The 14,724-nt window shown below is 42.1% G+C and overlaps 1 protein-coding gene across 2 annotated transcripts; it reads right to left on the bottom strand.

Moving 5' to 3' along the window:
• Positions 1–4,468: 4,468 nt before the first annotated feature.
• On the bottom strand, positions 4,469–13,835 carry CHMP7 (charged multivesicular body protein 7). 2 transcript variants are annotated; one of them, XM_003758070.4, is made up of 10 exons: positions 13,448–13,835; positions 12,329–12,500; positions 9,498–9,683; positions 9,248–9,381; positions 7,835–7,883; positions 7,495–7,614; positions 6,992–7,090; positions 6,718–6,778; positions 6,014–6,193; positions 4,469–5,870 (listed from the first exon to the last, which is right to left on the bottom strand). In XM_003758070.4, the coding sequence occupies exons 1-10, from the start codon at positions 13,744–13,746 to the stop codon at positions 5,818–5,820; spliced, it is 1,353 nt and encodes a 450-aa protein (XP_003758118.1). In that variant the 5' UTR covers positions 13,747–13,835; the 3' UTR covers positions 4,469–5,817. The 2 variants fall into 2 exon arrangements, with proteins under 2 accessions (XP_003758118.1, XP_031806759.1); XM_031950899.1 differs by lacking the exon at positions 13,448–13,835 and adding an exon at positions 12,694–13,324.
• Positions 13,836–14,724: the final 889 nt, after the last annotated feature.

The following is a 14,724-nucleotide window of genomic DNA, read 5'->3' as shown; positions in this document are numbered from 1 at the left end:
CCCAGAGTTCTTTCACTGGGTGCAGCTGGTTCTGTTCATTACTGAACAAATGGAACTGATTTGGTTCATCTTATTGTTGAAGAGAGTCACGTCCATCAGAATTTTTAGTCCTTATTTCTTTCTAGATTTTAGAAATATTACTCTTTCCTGGCTCTCCTACTTGACTGCTTTTTTTCAGTCTTCTTTACCAGATCCTCTTCTAGATCACCTCTAACCATAGTTGTCCCACAGAGTTATCCTTGAATCTCTTTCTCTTCTTCCTTTATATTATTTCATTTGATGATCTATCTCATCAGTTCCCATGGATTTAATCATCACTCTTGGGCTGATGATTCCCAAATCTAATTATTTAGCCCTAATTTCTTTGCTGAACTCCCATCTCCATGTCTTTCAAACATCTCAAATTGGATGTTCAGTAGATATCTTAAACTCAAGAGGTCCAACACTGAAATCATTATCTTTCCCCTCAATTCTTCCCCTCTCCAACTTCCCTATTAATGGTGAAGACAACACCATCCCCCTAATCCCTCAAACGCACAATTTGGGAGTCACTCTGGATTCACTACCTGCCTTCCTCCCCCAAATCCAATCAGTTGCCAAGTCCTGTCCTTTTTTCCTTCACGCCATCTCCTGTATATGTTCTCTTTTCCCCTCTGACATTGCCCCCACTCTGATGCAGGCCCAGATCATCTCAGACCTGGCCTATTGCTACTCATCTTTCCCTACTCCATTTGATCCTTCACAGGACCATTAAATTGCATGTTTGACCATTTCACTATCCAATTTAGTCAACCTAGTGACTCCCTATTGCCTCCAGGGTCAAATATAGAATTGTTTGGCTTTTAAAGTCCTCTATAATTCTGTTCTTTTCTATTTTTTTTTAGTCTTATTCCACGTATTCCCATTATATAAACTGCAATTCAGTGATACTGGCCTCCTTAGTGTTCCTTAGAACAAGATACTCCATCTCCCAATTCTGGGCATTTTTATTTGCTGTCTCCCATGCCTGGAATACTCTCTCTCAATTCCACCTCCCAATTTCCCTGACTTCCTTTGAGGCTCAGCTAAAATTTCACCTTCTGCAATGAGTCTTCCCTATCCCCCTGAATGTTACAGCCTTCCCATTGCTGACTAACTCCATTTTACCTGGTTTATCTTGTACAGTTGCATGCACCATCTTCCCCATTAGACTTTAAAGTTACTTGAGAACAGGGCAGTTTTGCTTCTCTTTGTACCCCTAATGCCTAACGCAGCAGGTGCTTAATAAGTATTAAATTTTCCCAGCAGTTTAGGTTCACAAGACAAAATAGTCTATAGCAATCTAGGGTTTGACAAACCCAAAGATCCCAACTTTGGGGATAAGAATTCATTATTTGGCAAAAACTGCTGGGAAAATTGGAAATTAGTATGGCAGAAATTAGCCTTGGACCCACACTTAACACCATATACCAAGATAAGATAAAAATGGGTCCATGATTTAGGCATAAAGAAAGAGATCATAAATAAATTAGAGGAACTTATAGGATAGTTTACCTCTCAGACTTGTGGAGGAGGAAGGAATTTGTGACCAAAGAACTAAAGATCATCATTGATCACAAAATAGAAAATTTTGATTACATCAAATTAAAAAGCCTTTGTACAAACAAAACTAATGCAAACAAAATTAGAAGGTTAGCAACAAACTGGGAAAACATTTTTACAATTAAAGATTCTGATAAAGGCCTCATTTCCAAAATATATAGAGAATTGACTCTAATTTATAAGAAATCAAGCCATTCTCCAATTGATAAATGGTCAAAGGATATGAACAGACAATTTTCAGATGATGAAATTGAAACTATTGCCACTCAGATGAGTGTTCCAAATCACTATTGATCAGAGAAATGCAAATTAAGACAACTCTGAGATACCACTACACACCTGTCAGATTGCCTAAGACAGGAAAAAATAATGATGAATGTTGGAGGGGATGTGGGAAAACCCGGGATACTGATGCATTGTTGGTGGAGTTGTGAACGAATCCAACCATTCTGGAGAGCAAACTGGAATTATGGCCAAAAAGTTATCAAACTGTGTATACCCTTTGACCCAGCAGTGTTTCTACAGGGCTCATACCCCAAAGAGATACTAAAGAAGGGAAAGGGACCTGTATGTGCCAAAATGTTTGTGGCAGCCCTGTTTGTAGTGACCAGAAGCTGGAAAATGAATGGATGCCCATTAATTGGAGAATGGTTGAGTAAATTGTGGTATATGAATGTTATGGAATATTATTGTTCTGTAAGAAATGACCAGCAGGATGAATACAGAGAGGTTTGGTTTACATGAACTGATGCTAAGTGAAATGAGCAGAACCAGATCAATATATACTTCAACAATACTGTATGAGGATGTAGTCTGATGGAAGTGGATTTCTTTGACAAAGAGAAGATCTAATTCAGTTCCAATTGATCAATGATGGACAGAAGCAGCTCTACCCAAAGAAAGAACACTGGGAAATGAGTGTAAACTGTTTGCATTTTTGTTTTTCTTCCCAGGTTATTTTTACCTTCTGAATCCAATTCTTCCTGTGCAACAAGAGAACTGTTCAGTTCTGCACACATATACTGTATCTAGGATGTACTATAACATATTCAACATGTATAAGACTGCTTACCATCTAGAGGAGGTAGAGGGAGAGAAGGGAAAAGTCAGAACAGAAGTGGATAATGTTGTAAAAAAAAATTACCCAGGCATATGTTCTGTCAATAAAAAGTTACAATAAAAAAATTTTTTTTGGTCAAATAACAGCAATTTCATGGGAGAATCTGGACCATAATCCAGATCTCCCAATTCCTGGTTCTTTGTACCTATGAAACAAAAAGTTTAACTTGGGCAGGACCTTTCCTGCCAAGATGTGCCCATCTTGATTTCTTTTTATACCTTGAAAACTATGTCAATTTAATAAGTTTCCTTTGAAATGCCATGTATTTTATTTTACACATTTAAAGACATCATTCTGAGGAGTCTCTAATCTTCACCAGACTAACAAGAACCCCTGGACTAGAGGTACTCCAAGATCAAGTTCTACCTTCTCAACATGTTATTTATGCCTCCTTTTCACTGAGCCACCACCAAGTGAGCTCATACATAGTCTTATAACCTGACCTCCATTCTTCAAATCTCTCTTCTCCAGTCCTTCCTCCACAAAACTTTCCAAATGACATCTCCAAAGTACGGGATCTGATTAGCCAGTCCCCTGCTCAAAACCCTTCTAGAATGTGCCTGACCATATAAGTCTTCCAGATGTTACAAAGTATCATCCGTCAAACAACATACTTTCTAGTCCAACTGTCCTAGTTCTTCCTTGTACAAGGCATTGAATTTCCCTTTTTCTGTCTGCATAGGTAAGTTAGTTTTCCATTTTTGGAATTCATGCTTTTATTTTCATATCCTTACTTTCTTCAAAGGTCAGTTCAAGTACTCTTCTAGGTCTCCTGACCACACTCCACACTTACTGGAGGCTTCCTTTGACAGAATGAAAGCTCCTTGACAACAGAGACTATTACATTTCTGTCACTCATTCCCAAAACTTAATGTATCAGTACCTGATAGATCACAGTCCACAAAGACCTTTGCCAATCTTTAAAAGAAATCTCCTCCCTTGAAGGAATGTCCCTCTTATCACCCACCTGAATTACTGCATTTGCCTTTCTAACTTATCCTACCACTTCTGTTCTCTCCTCTTCTAATCCATTCTTTATACCTGTTGGTCACCTCACTCTTCTCATCAAAAATCTTATTTCCCATTACTTCACACACAAAGTTTGGTTGTCAAGCTCTCCCAATCTGGCAATACCCTACCTTTTCAGCTTTATCTCATGATGCTCTTCTTTACCAGGTAACATTTTACCTGACTGTACAAATCTCTGCCCTCTTAACAAATTTAGTGTTCACATCTCCATGCACGCCTTTTGTTTAGGCTGTTCTAAAATACCTTAAAGAACAACTCAAACACCATCTCCTCTATGAAGTCCTTCCTAATCCCCTTAGACTCACATAGAATGTTGTTTTGCAATTTCAGAATATATGAGACACCCATTTTTTCATTTAATACCAAATCACATTTTCAGCTTCCCTAAGATATTGAAGTTATTGAATGTTGCTTGGTTGGATTTTGTCAAGTTCTTTTTTATACAATGATTATACATCTTTCTGTGTTGGGCCTCCTCAAGGCAAGGGTCTTTTGTTATCTAAATGTTTTATTTCAATAGCACTTACTGTACTGCACCCAGTAGATAGTTAATCACTGTTTGCTGCATAGTGCTAGGATCCTTCTGGGGCTTGGTTTCAGAGTACTTTAAACATCACTTGTCTTTTAAGTCGACTACCACCATCCAGGACAAGATTTAACAGACCTTAAGTTAAACAGCAGACTTGACAGCATAGAACAGTAACCCAAAAGAAAAACAGAGCCAGAGTAGACAATGACCATGATTTGTTTTTTCTTTTAATTATGTACCAGATAGAAAAGGGGAAAAAATAGTGATTGTTTCTCTTCACCCCCAACAATTCTGTTATTCTGTTTATCATGGTGGAATGGGAGAGAAATTTGTTGACCATGAGTCTTGCTCCTGCCCTGGATTAAGTTCCTTCTTTCCCTTTGCTCCACATCATTTTGGGGGCAAGAGCAAATAAGTTAGGCAGAAATACTTGTGCTTCTGCAGCCACAGTGGCAACATAGCCGCCATCTTCTCTCCAGACTACTGTTTCACTCAGCTCCTGCTCTGTCTCTGATTCACCAAAGGGCAGAGACAGAAGCAAAAATGTGGTAGCCTCAAGAGGCAACAGTAGGTAGCGTGTGTTCTGACAAATAAATAATGTGGGAGGCATATACCAAGATGGCAGAAGGGTTTCAAACCCTTCTGCTTCTATTGCACAAATTGGCTCAGATTCCCCTACCCTTAACAGTGGTCTATCTGTGAAAGAAAATTCTTCTGAAACTTGAGCAAAGAACTCACTCTTGTTTTACAGGCTCATAGGAGGGAGGTTTTGTTGTGTAGTTTGTCCGGGGTCTTCTGACCACCCCAACAAAGGCAGAGCAAGGGGGGGCAGCCTCTTGCTTTGTAAGAGATGGGACCTGGCCATCCACAATCCACAAAGGATGGCTCCACAATCACCCAGGTCTCGCCACCCCAAATTCAAATGGGAGTCAGTAAGAGCCAGAGGAGACACCACCTTGAATTACTCAATTTCAGAGCCTAAAAAACTTGATGCAATGATAATAAAGAGCAGAAACTTTTATACTGTTTGTTTTCTCCTTGAAGAAGCAGCAGTTAAGTCCCCTTGAATAAAACTTGTCTGATTCTCCTCACCAGTGAAAATGGAAATGGGTAGGAATAAGTTATTTAAGTAAACTTATAAACACCTACAAGTAAAGATGACAAGTCCCTCTAACCAACAGGAGAAAAACTGTCTGCAATCTCCCACCTTTGTTGGCTGGAACAAAATTCTAGTGGGAGTTGGTGGGTGAAGACAAACATAACTGGGCCAAAGTTAAGGACTGCAGGCTATATGGAACAATAGGTCAAACACGGGACATCATAGATTGTGGCACTATAAAGATGAGAAGACAGACAGGTCCATGACACCAGCTGGGAGCAAGCCTTTGGAGCAAAACTTCCAGAAATTACTTCTGTCCTGTAGTAACTGGGAGTATCCAGCTAAATAGAGTAGTCTTTCTTCCCCATCCCATCAAATTCTTAAAGAGTTTTTCAATTAAATAACTATGTACAAACACGCACGCCTGATATCTCCTTATGTAGAAGTCCTGGGATAACATTAGAGAGTGGGTTCCAGCTGTCTTTTGGAAGATTCATGGTTTGGAAGCAAACCTACGGAGAAGAGAGAAGAAAACATGTGGCACAGATGTCTAGCTCCAACCCACTGGGCCCTCTCCATCCTGGGATCAGCAGCCACCTAGCTAGCTGGGGTGCCAAAATCCCAACAGAAGCCCGTTGTTAACATGTGTCCATACCTTCTTCTGAGAGGGACAGTTTCTCCAGCTCAGCTTCAAGCTCAGCATCTGAAATGCTGGGATTAGGCACATTGGTGGAGAAGAATGGCTTTTGGGGAGTATCAGGCAAATCCAGAGGTTCTTTGGTGGTGTCCTGGAGGAGGATATCCAGTTCCTTCTCCAGTTCCTCACTGTCACTATCTGGAGAGAAAACAAGTCAAGAAGCCACATAAATACTCAAAGAGGGAAAATGATCAATACTCAACACTGGCAGATAATGATTAAAAAACAAACCATGACTAAGTCTGTTAAGTTGGGAATACACTGTAGCTGTACATGGAATGACTATTTTTTATGAAATCACTAAAGAAAAGGGCATTCAAAAGGAGTTTCATTTTTAGCAGATTGGAAGAAAATACAATATATAAGTAAGGTCTCTCTTCTGACCCTAGGAAACCTTTTGTGCCTTTTAAGGGAATGCAGTTTCCCCAGTGATAAATAAAATACCTTATCATATCCCCACATCCAAGGAGAGTGAGATACAAAAGGAACCTTAAATCGGAATGGAAGTGGGGCCATGAAGGGACACATCATTTCCTGCAGCTGCTTCCATGTTAAAAGTGTCAGGCACACAGGGGCTCTAGATAAAGCCCTGTTTGCTATCACATGTGGGGAAAATGTGGCCAGATGAAGGAAGGTATGGGGACATTTTTTGGACAACTCACCTAAGCCATTTATCCCCACCCCAGCCAGAGTCTGAGAAACTTCATCCTGGGTATCACAGAGCTGTAAGAGAAATAGGTGAGATCTTGAGCCAAGTGCTTCTAAATAGTATAAAATGTAGAGAGGACAAAGGAAATGGCAAATACTCAGAAATGGAAACAATAAATCCAAGTAGGACCTCAATAACCAAAAAAAATAAGATCAAAGGAGATTTTCTCCATTTCAACTCCATTTCAATCTTCTTATCATCTTTGTTCCCAGTTCCACATTCTATACCTCTTGGATCTGGTCCACCAGACTCTCTGCTTTCTCCACTGTGATGTCCTTCATGGAAAGTTTGAGGGCTCCTACACCAGCCTGATAGGCATTAAAAACCTAAAAGGAAAATAGAAGTATTGGTACAGGTAAAAGAATATCTAAGAAAACAAACAATATTTTGTTTGGCTTCTTGAAATCTCTATATATTTTCACAACTGCTAATCAGGAAAGACCACAGGCTTGCCACAAAGAAAGAACCCTGGTCAAGCAAAAGCAGGAAACAGTGAACAGGCAGCAAAGGGGAAGGAGCAGGTTGGAAAAGCCAAGTGTGACAATGAGTTCTGCAGTAAGGAAGGCATCCCTTGGACCTTCAAGAAGAAAAGGAGCCAATCACGTTTTGCATAGGCTAGTTAGATCAAGTCTAATGTATGGAGAAAAATTACACAGCAGTCAAAGCACTAGCAAGGCCAAAGAGTAACTGAGCTCAACTAATGTGGTTGTCCCCAGTGCAAGCAGATTACCATCTGATCTGTTTGGGAAGCATAGATCCGATCCAGAATGCCTTGTACTGTGTCCAGCTTGGCATGGAGGGCCTCAATGCGCTTTTCTGTCCTCTGCTTTGATTTGAGATGCCTTAGTGCCTAGAAGAGCAAGGGCAGATGTGGTCAGGATCTCAGTCGAACCCCAATCTGCAGTAGTGGGCAGCGAGGCCGGAGACTCCCAGGAGCCCTATTGGCCCTGTTAGGGGGCCAAAACTGCCCGGTTTTCCAGACATGTTCTCCCTCCCAAGGTTCACAGCGGGGTCTCTGTCCAGGCCGCTGAACAGGATGGACAGCATGGGAAAGGAGGACAGACGCTCACCAGCTGCTTCTTTCCAGTGCGACATGCTTGTCGGGCATCTTCTTTACACCTGTGAAACACAAGGGGAGACTGAGGAGAGCATAGCTAATGGCAGAGTGGGCAGAGGGGGCCTGGGATCCAGGGACTCACCTTCCTGAGCTCCACTCTGGCCTCACCCACCTGCTGGAGGCCTGCCAGGGCACTTCACCAAGTGTGCCCAATTACCACCTTTATAAGATGAGCCAACCCCCCCAGTATCTTTGCCAAGAAAAGCCCAGATGGGGTCACAGAGTCAGATACAATTGAAAATGACTTAACAACCATCAAGCAGGTGAAAAAAAAAAAAAAAAAAAAGGCAAGGGACCTTGAGCCCAAATCTCATTCTGCCTACTGATCAATATCAGTATCAATGATTGTACTGGCACACAGTTCTAGAATGCAAGTCTATGAGATCTTAGAGATCTTAGAAAGGCAAAGGGGCTTGAATGACCTGCACTATCAAAAAACCAAATTATTGGTAATGAAACCAGGAATTCCCCTCCCAGAGCTAACAACCATCCCAAGGCTCCCATTCAACAATGAAAATATTCCACTTACTCCAAGGGACCAAAACAAGAGCAAAATAGAAAATAGAAAATAGAACTGATCTTAACAATTTAAGGAAATGTTCTCATCTTCAGAGTCTAAAAAAGAGCATCTACAAATTAGTCTAAATGCCTATTACCATCCTTTATCCTGTTGCCTTCAGCTAATTTCTCCTTAAGGACCTTAGCAAGGCAAACCCATGCTATTTGAACTTGCTTTGTACAGACCACCAGATCCAGCACTACTCACATTTAATAGCCCCCATTTTCTTGGATCCTGAACACCATATTTTTTGTTGTGCCTTTTGATCTGCAACTAAACATTGAAATAAATCAACTCTAAGGGGCAGCTAGGTGGTGCAGCGGATAGAGCACCAGCCTTGGAGTCAGAAAGACTTCATTTCAAATCCAGTCTCAGATGCTTGACACTTATTGTGTGACCCTGAGCAAGTCACTAAACCCTAAATACCATAATGAAGACCAAAAAAAAAAAAAAAAAAAAAAAAAAAAGGAGGGGGACAAGTCACCATATGCACTTTGGAGTGCTGTTTTTGCTAGTGCATGGCTTCCTCCATCCCCAACCTTACAGAATTCAGAAAACCAAGACTCAACTCTCACCACTACTGGTGCCCCCAGGTAAATCCCTTCCTCTCTCTGGCTGTCTTCTTCCCTCAATAAAATGGACAGAATATTCCCAGTTCCTAAAACTACACCTATAGTGACTCAGTAAACAGTGAACAGCTTTATAGGAACCTGAAAAGAAAACATCATGCCCCCAAGTGCTCTCAAGAACTCTGAGGACTAATCAGGGCAGGGAAGGCTCAGTTAACGCTTTAGGGCAAGAAGTTACCTCTCTGCTTCCTGGGACAGGGACTCCACCTTCCGTGAAAGCAGCCGTTCACTCTGCATCAACTGGTACACCCCCACATCCACATCATTTACTGGGGAGACCTTGGCATGTAGCCCTCGGGCAAATTTCACAATCTGTAGGAGAACAACAAATTATTCCTGTTCTGAAAAAAAAATTCACACAGAAAACCTGATGATGATCTATTACTAGATATTCAGCAGATATTTATAGAAATTCCATCATTCAATACCTTCTCACCATTCTGCTCTAAAACAGTGACTCTCTTCTCTTTCTGCAGCTGTAGCAACACCAAATAGAAGGTTCGCTCATCCAGGCAGGAACTAGCACAGAGGGTGCTCAGCTCTGACAGGGCTACCACAGGATGAGAGGAGATTGGAGAGTTCTGATACAGACGATAGACATCCTCTGCTTTTTCCTGTGTGAGAAGAAAGGAACTTATATTCCCTCAGTGTTTGGATAAAGAGACCTGATCTTTCTAGATCCACAAATATCTCGATCAAGCCAACTTCTTCAAGTGAGATTTTCTTCTTAAAAGTTTTGCTTTTTAGGGACAGCTAGGTGGCACAGTGGATAGAGCACCAGCCTGGAAATCAGGAGGACCTGAGTTCAAATCTGAACTTTAGGAAGTGCATAACACTTCCTAGCTGTGTAACCCTGAGCAATTCACTTAACCCTAATTGCCCCAGAAAAAAAAAATAGAATAAAAGGAAAAAGCCATGGAAAAAAGTGAAAATAGTATAGTAAAAAAAAAAAAAAAAAGTTTTGCTTTTTAAAAAGATGAAGAAAAAAAATTAACTAAATATGATTTTTAAAATTTAACTTAAAATTTAACTAAAATAATGAGATAGCCTAATCTTATAAATCAAAATCAGGCCTCCAAATCTACCCAATTTAACTATATACTCATATGCCTTCCACTTGCCACTACTTCAAACAAGTCTTTTGCCTCCACTACATCATTTTCCCTACTGATAAAATAAAGCAATTTAATGCGGTGGGCTGGAATTAGGACACATGAATGTTAATCTTAGTTCTGTCATTAATGAGCTACATGATATTGGTTAATTCATCTCTTTGTGACTAGTTTATATTGTATAGAATCAAGATTGAACAAAATCATATATAAAGTCTCTCAAATCATCCCTAAAATCACCTCAAAAAATACTATAAAAATAGAAATACTAAATCTTGCCCCTCTCCTTTCAACCAAAGGATTTTATATGTAAGCTAAATACTAGAGTTAAAAACAACAACAACAACAACAACTTTTTTTTTAATTAAAGGTACAAAAAATTCAATTTTAAAGTTTTTGCACAAACAGAACCAAGGCAACTAAGATTAGAATGAAGTTAGAAATTGAGAGGGAAATTTTATAGCAAGAGAATTGAGTAAAATTTATAAAAAATGTGTCATTTTCCCAACTGATAAATTGTCAAGGGATATGAACAAGCAAGTTTTCAAAAGAAATCCAAGCTATTACAGTCATATAAAAAAAGCTCTATGGGGAAAAAAAAAAACACTCAAGAAAAATAGTTCAAAAGAGAGGAAAGAGACAGAGAGGGAGAAACAACAACACATGACACACACAGAGACAGACAGTGGGGGAGAGGAGAAAAAGAAAATGCTTCAGTCTGTATTCAGACACAATTAGTTCCTTTTTTGGATATAGTAGGATTTTTCACCATAAATCCTTCAGAGTAGTCATGGATCATTATACTGTGGAGAACAGCAAAGTCATTTACAGCTGGTCATACCAGAACATTGCTATTACTGTGTATACAGTACATTTCACTTTGCTTGAGTTTGTGGAGGATTTCCCAGGTTTTTCTGAGAGCATCCTGCTCAACAGATGAACTCTTGATGGAGTTATGAGTTTGTTTATTCTGGAGAACAATTTGGAAGTATGCCCCAAGGGCTACAAAACTATGCATAACCTTTGACTCAGCAATACCACCAATAAGTTCATATTCCAAAGAGATCAAAGAAAAGGAAGAAGTTCTAAATATATTAAAAAATATTTATACCAGCTCTTTTTGTGCAAAAAACTGGAAACTTTCCATCAATTGAGGAATGAACAAGTTGTGATATATGATTGTGATCAAATACTATTATGCTCAAAAAAAAAAAAAAGATGAGCAGGATGGTTTTAAAGAAACCTGGGGAGATTTATATGAACTGATACAAAGTGAAATGAGAACTAAGAGATCATTATACATGGTAAGGGCAATATTGTAAGACGACCAATTTTAAATGGCTTACAATTCTCAGCACTACAATGGCACAATTCTGTAGGGCTCATAAGGAAAAATGCTATCCACGTCTAGAGAAAGAACTGGCAGAGTCTGGATATAGATCAAAGCCAATTTTTTTTTTTTACTTTTTTTTTCTTTTTTGTTCCAAGTTCTCCTTTGCAAGAGGGCTAATATAGAAATATGTTTCGCATGATTCACATGTATAATCTATGTCAAAATACTTTTCTTCTCAAGAAGGGGGGGGGAGGGAATTTGGAACTCAAAAATAATTTTTAAAAATGTTAAAACTGTTTTCACTTGTAATTCAGAAAAAATGGAAACATTCTTTAAAATAATAAAGGTACAAAAAAATTAAATGAAATTAATTATATAATGATTTTGGGAGATATAACTATAAATCCTAAAAAATTATGCCATCTTTTCCCCTTGGACAGAATGAAGACTTTCTTACTTCTTGGGGAAGCTGATTATGAATTTTTTCAATAAATCTCAGATCACAAAAATTTCCTAAATCTAGTTCATTTTTTATTCCTTAAATCCTAGAAAGCAAATTCACGTGTTCTTAATTTAGTCCTCACACAAAGGGTTTTTCTTGTAGCATAGGAGAATGTCCAAGTAACTATAACTAATATTCTAACACTCTACAAGAGAAACCCCTAATTCTCCCTTCCCCCTACATATTCTGTGGCAGACTGAGAGTACATCAAAAAAAATTAAAAAAAATTAACTCTATCTCAGGATCAAATGGCGAAATAGTTTTAAAAAAGAAAAACGTGTTCCTCTTCTGCTTGTACCCAAGTGCACCTACCTTAAGCAGCTCCACAGCCACCAGCACCTCTTCAGCAGGAACCTTGTTGTCCCCCAGAACATTAGAAAGAGTCCATTTGAGAGGCTTCAAGAGGAAGACACCTACTCCCCATGAAATCCAGCTGCTGTCCACACTGGCCATGAAATCTGACTCCCGTTGTAGCTCCCCTCGGCTCCAAGAACAGAAGAAAAAAGCCCCGTCAGCTGGGGTGTGTGGGACACTTTCAGTCAACGCCCCCCCCCCCCCCCCCCCCCCCAGCCATCAATCGGTGAAAAACGGAGACGAGAGGACCTACGAAGCCCACGCTGCGGCCTCTTCTTATAGGCCAAATAGAAAGAATCAATAAGTGTTAATTGGGAATCTACCAAGTGACAAATGCCGTGGGGGATAAAACGATAAATCAGACGCAGTCCCGGAGTTCATGTTGTCAAGGGCCGCAGGATCAAGCGCAAATAAAATTCAAATAGAAAAACGGCCTATTTCCGTTCATCTTGTTGCCCATTTCCTGGCCACGGGACTTTCCACGGGACTTACTCTGAAGTGGGCCGCCACTGACAGCTCATAATAAGCGCGCGCGCGCCCGCCGACAGAGGTGCGTTCGCAGGCGAGGAGGCCTGAAGCAAAGACCAGCACTTCATTGCCGGATCTGGCCGAGTGGAGTCAGGGAATGGGCAAACAGCGGCTTTCCCGCCACCGCCTCAACAGCTCTCCATTATAGCCACAATCCAAAGCATGCTCCACAGCGACAGAGGGAGTGTGTGCAGAAAGACTTAGCTTAGCCCGTCCCATCAGTCCCAGACCACCCGGCAATGTGGAATCAACATAAAAAGGGAAGGCTTCCACCTGACAAAGAACAGGCGCGCTCAGCCGTCAGTTTTTCCTCAGAGAGTGCGCCCTGCATAGCATCCTTGGCTTGGGACATCCACCTCCACACGCATGCCCTAAATCTGTCTTTCCAGATCACAAGATATCCCAACAATCCTTGATGATCCTCATCTGTAAAATGGGTAGGGAAACACTTACCTGCCCCTAAGGGCCCCTCCCCCTTAGCAGAGGGGAAAGAGAGGGTGCCACCCTGTCCCCGCCCCCAGCTGGAAAGGCCCCGCCCCCGCCCCTCACCGGAGCAGGTCCTGGAGCACTGTGGCCAACCCCAGCGGGACGCTCCCCTTGCGCTGGAAGGCCTCCTGAAGGTCGCGCAGGCGCAGACGCACCGCCCCCTGGCGGCGACTGTGGCTCAGCACCAGCGGCGCCCAGAAGCCCATCTTGCTGTCCCAGTCGGTGCTGTTCACCTCCCGACTCCTCTTGAAGGCGGAGAACAGGAAAGACATCCGTTCTTCATCTTCTTCCCACTCGGGGGGCAGCAGCCCCGCCGGGTCCCCCCCGGCTGAGGCCTCGGACTCCTGCCCCGGGGACCACATCGGAACCCCTGCCCCGCCGAGGCTCCGGACACAGCCCTGGCCCAGGTCCCCTTCCGCCCTAGTGCCTTCCCGGCTTCCGTTCTTCCACCGCCGCCTCCTCTTCCGTCATCACCGTCGCCACCACCCCGGATGAAAAAAGTCCCAGACAACCTCACTGCGCATAAGCCAAACCCTCCTTTTTTCCGCCAAACACCGGTGTCGGGTTTAAAAAAAAAAAAAAAAAAAAAGTCTCGAGGCCTCACAGGGCGCCTGCGCCACCCTCTTGTGGCCTTTGTGAAGGGAAAAAAAAAAAAAAACTAATACATGCGCGGTTGAGGAGGATCGCGAGGTATTGTTTTAACCATAGAGTTTTTCGAAGAGTCATAGAGTGGCAAACAGTTACGTCACCTATCCCCATGCAGACATCCTTTCCAGCGAGTGGAGCTGGCGCACGCCCACGAAAAAGCTCCCACAACAATTCCTCCAGGATGCCCCGATTAATTTCTCGCCGGCACCCTTTCGGACTAAGCCTAAATTCCCTTTAGATTTCCGCGTCTTCCCGCCTCGGTGACGTCACAGGGAGCCCTCCCAGTCGGTCGGCGCGCCAGGCACGTGCAGGTGTGCGCAATTCCTCGCGTCACCACGTGGGCGTGCCTCCCGCCAGCGCCCCTGGAGGGATCCGGGAAAGGGCGCGTCTCCCCGGGAGAGCGGGGCAGAGCTTTGCCCGGGGCTCGCCCATCGGGTGGGGTGTAGCGACTGCTCCTTGATGCTACGCCGTCCTTATCTCGGTTAAAAGTCCGACGTCTAAGGAACCGACGTTTTAATTTCGTTTTTTTTAAGTGAAGGTCCCGTTCCTCAGTAGGGTTAGCGGTCAAAGGATAGGAAGTGGCGATTCTAGAATAGTAGCAGTATTCATAATGGCAAAAAAAAATTAGAAACCGCTTTTGCCCGGGAACGGTGTGGCGTATGGACATAGAAAGATGTTACTGTGCCATGAGA

The sequence above is a fragment of the Sarcophilus harrisii genome, chromosome 2 (assembly GCF_902635505.1).
Source record: "Sarcophilus harrisii chromosome 2, mSarHar1.11, whole genome shotgun sequence".
NCBI lineage: Eukaryota > Metazoa > Chordata > Mammalia > Dasyuromorphia > Dasyuridae > Sarcophilus > Sarcophilus harrisii.
This window is presented reverse-complemented; position numbering and strand designations above follow the sequence as displayed.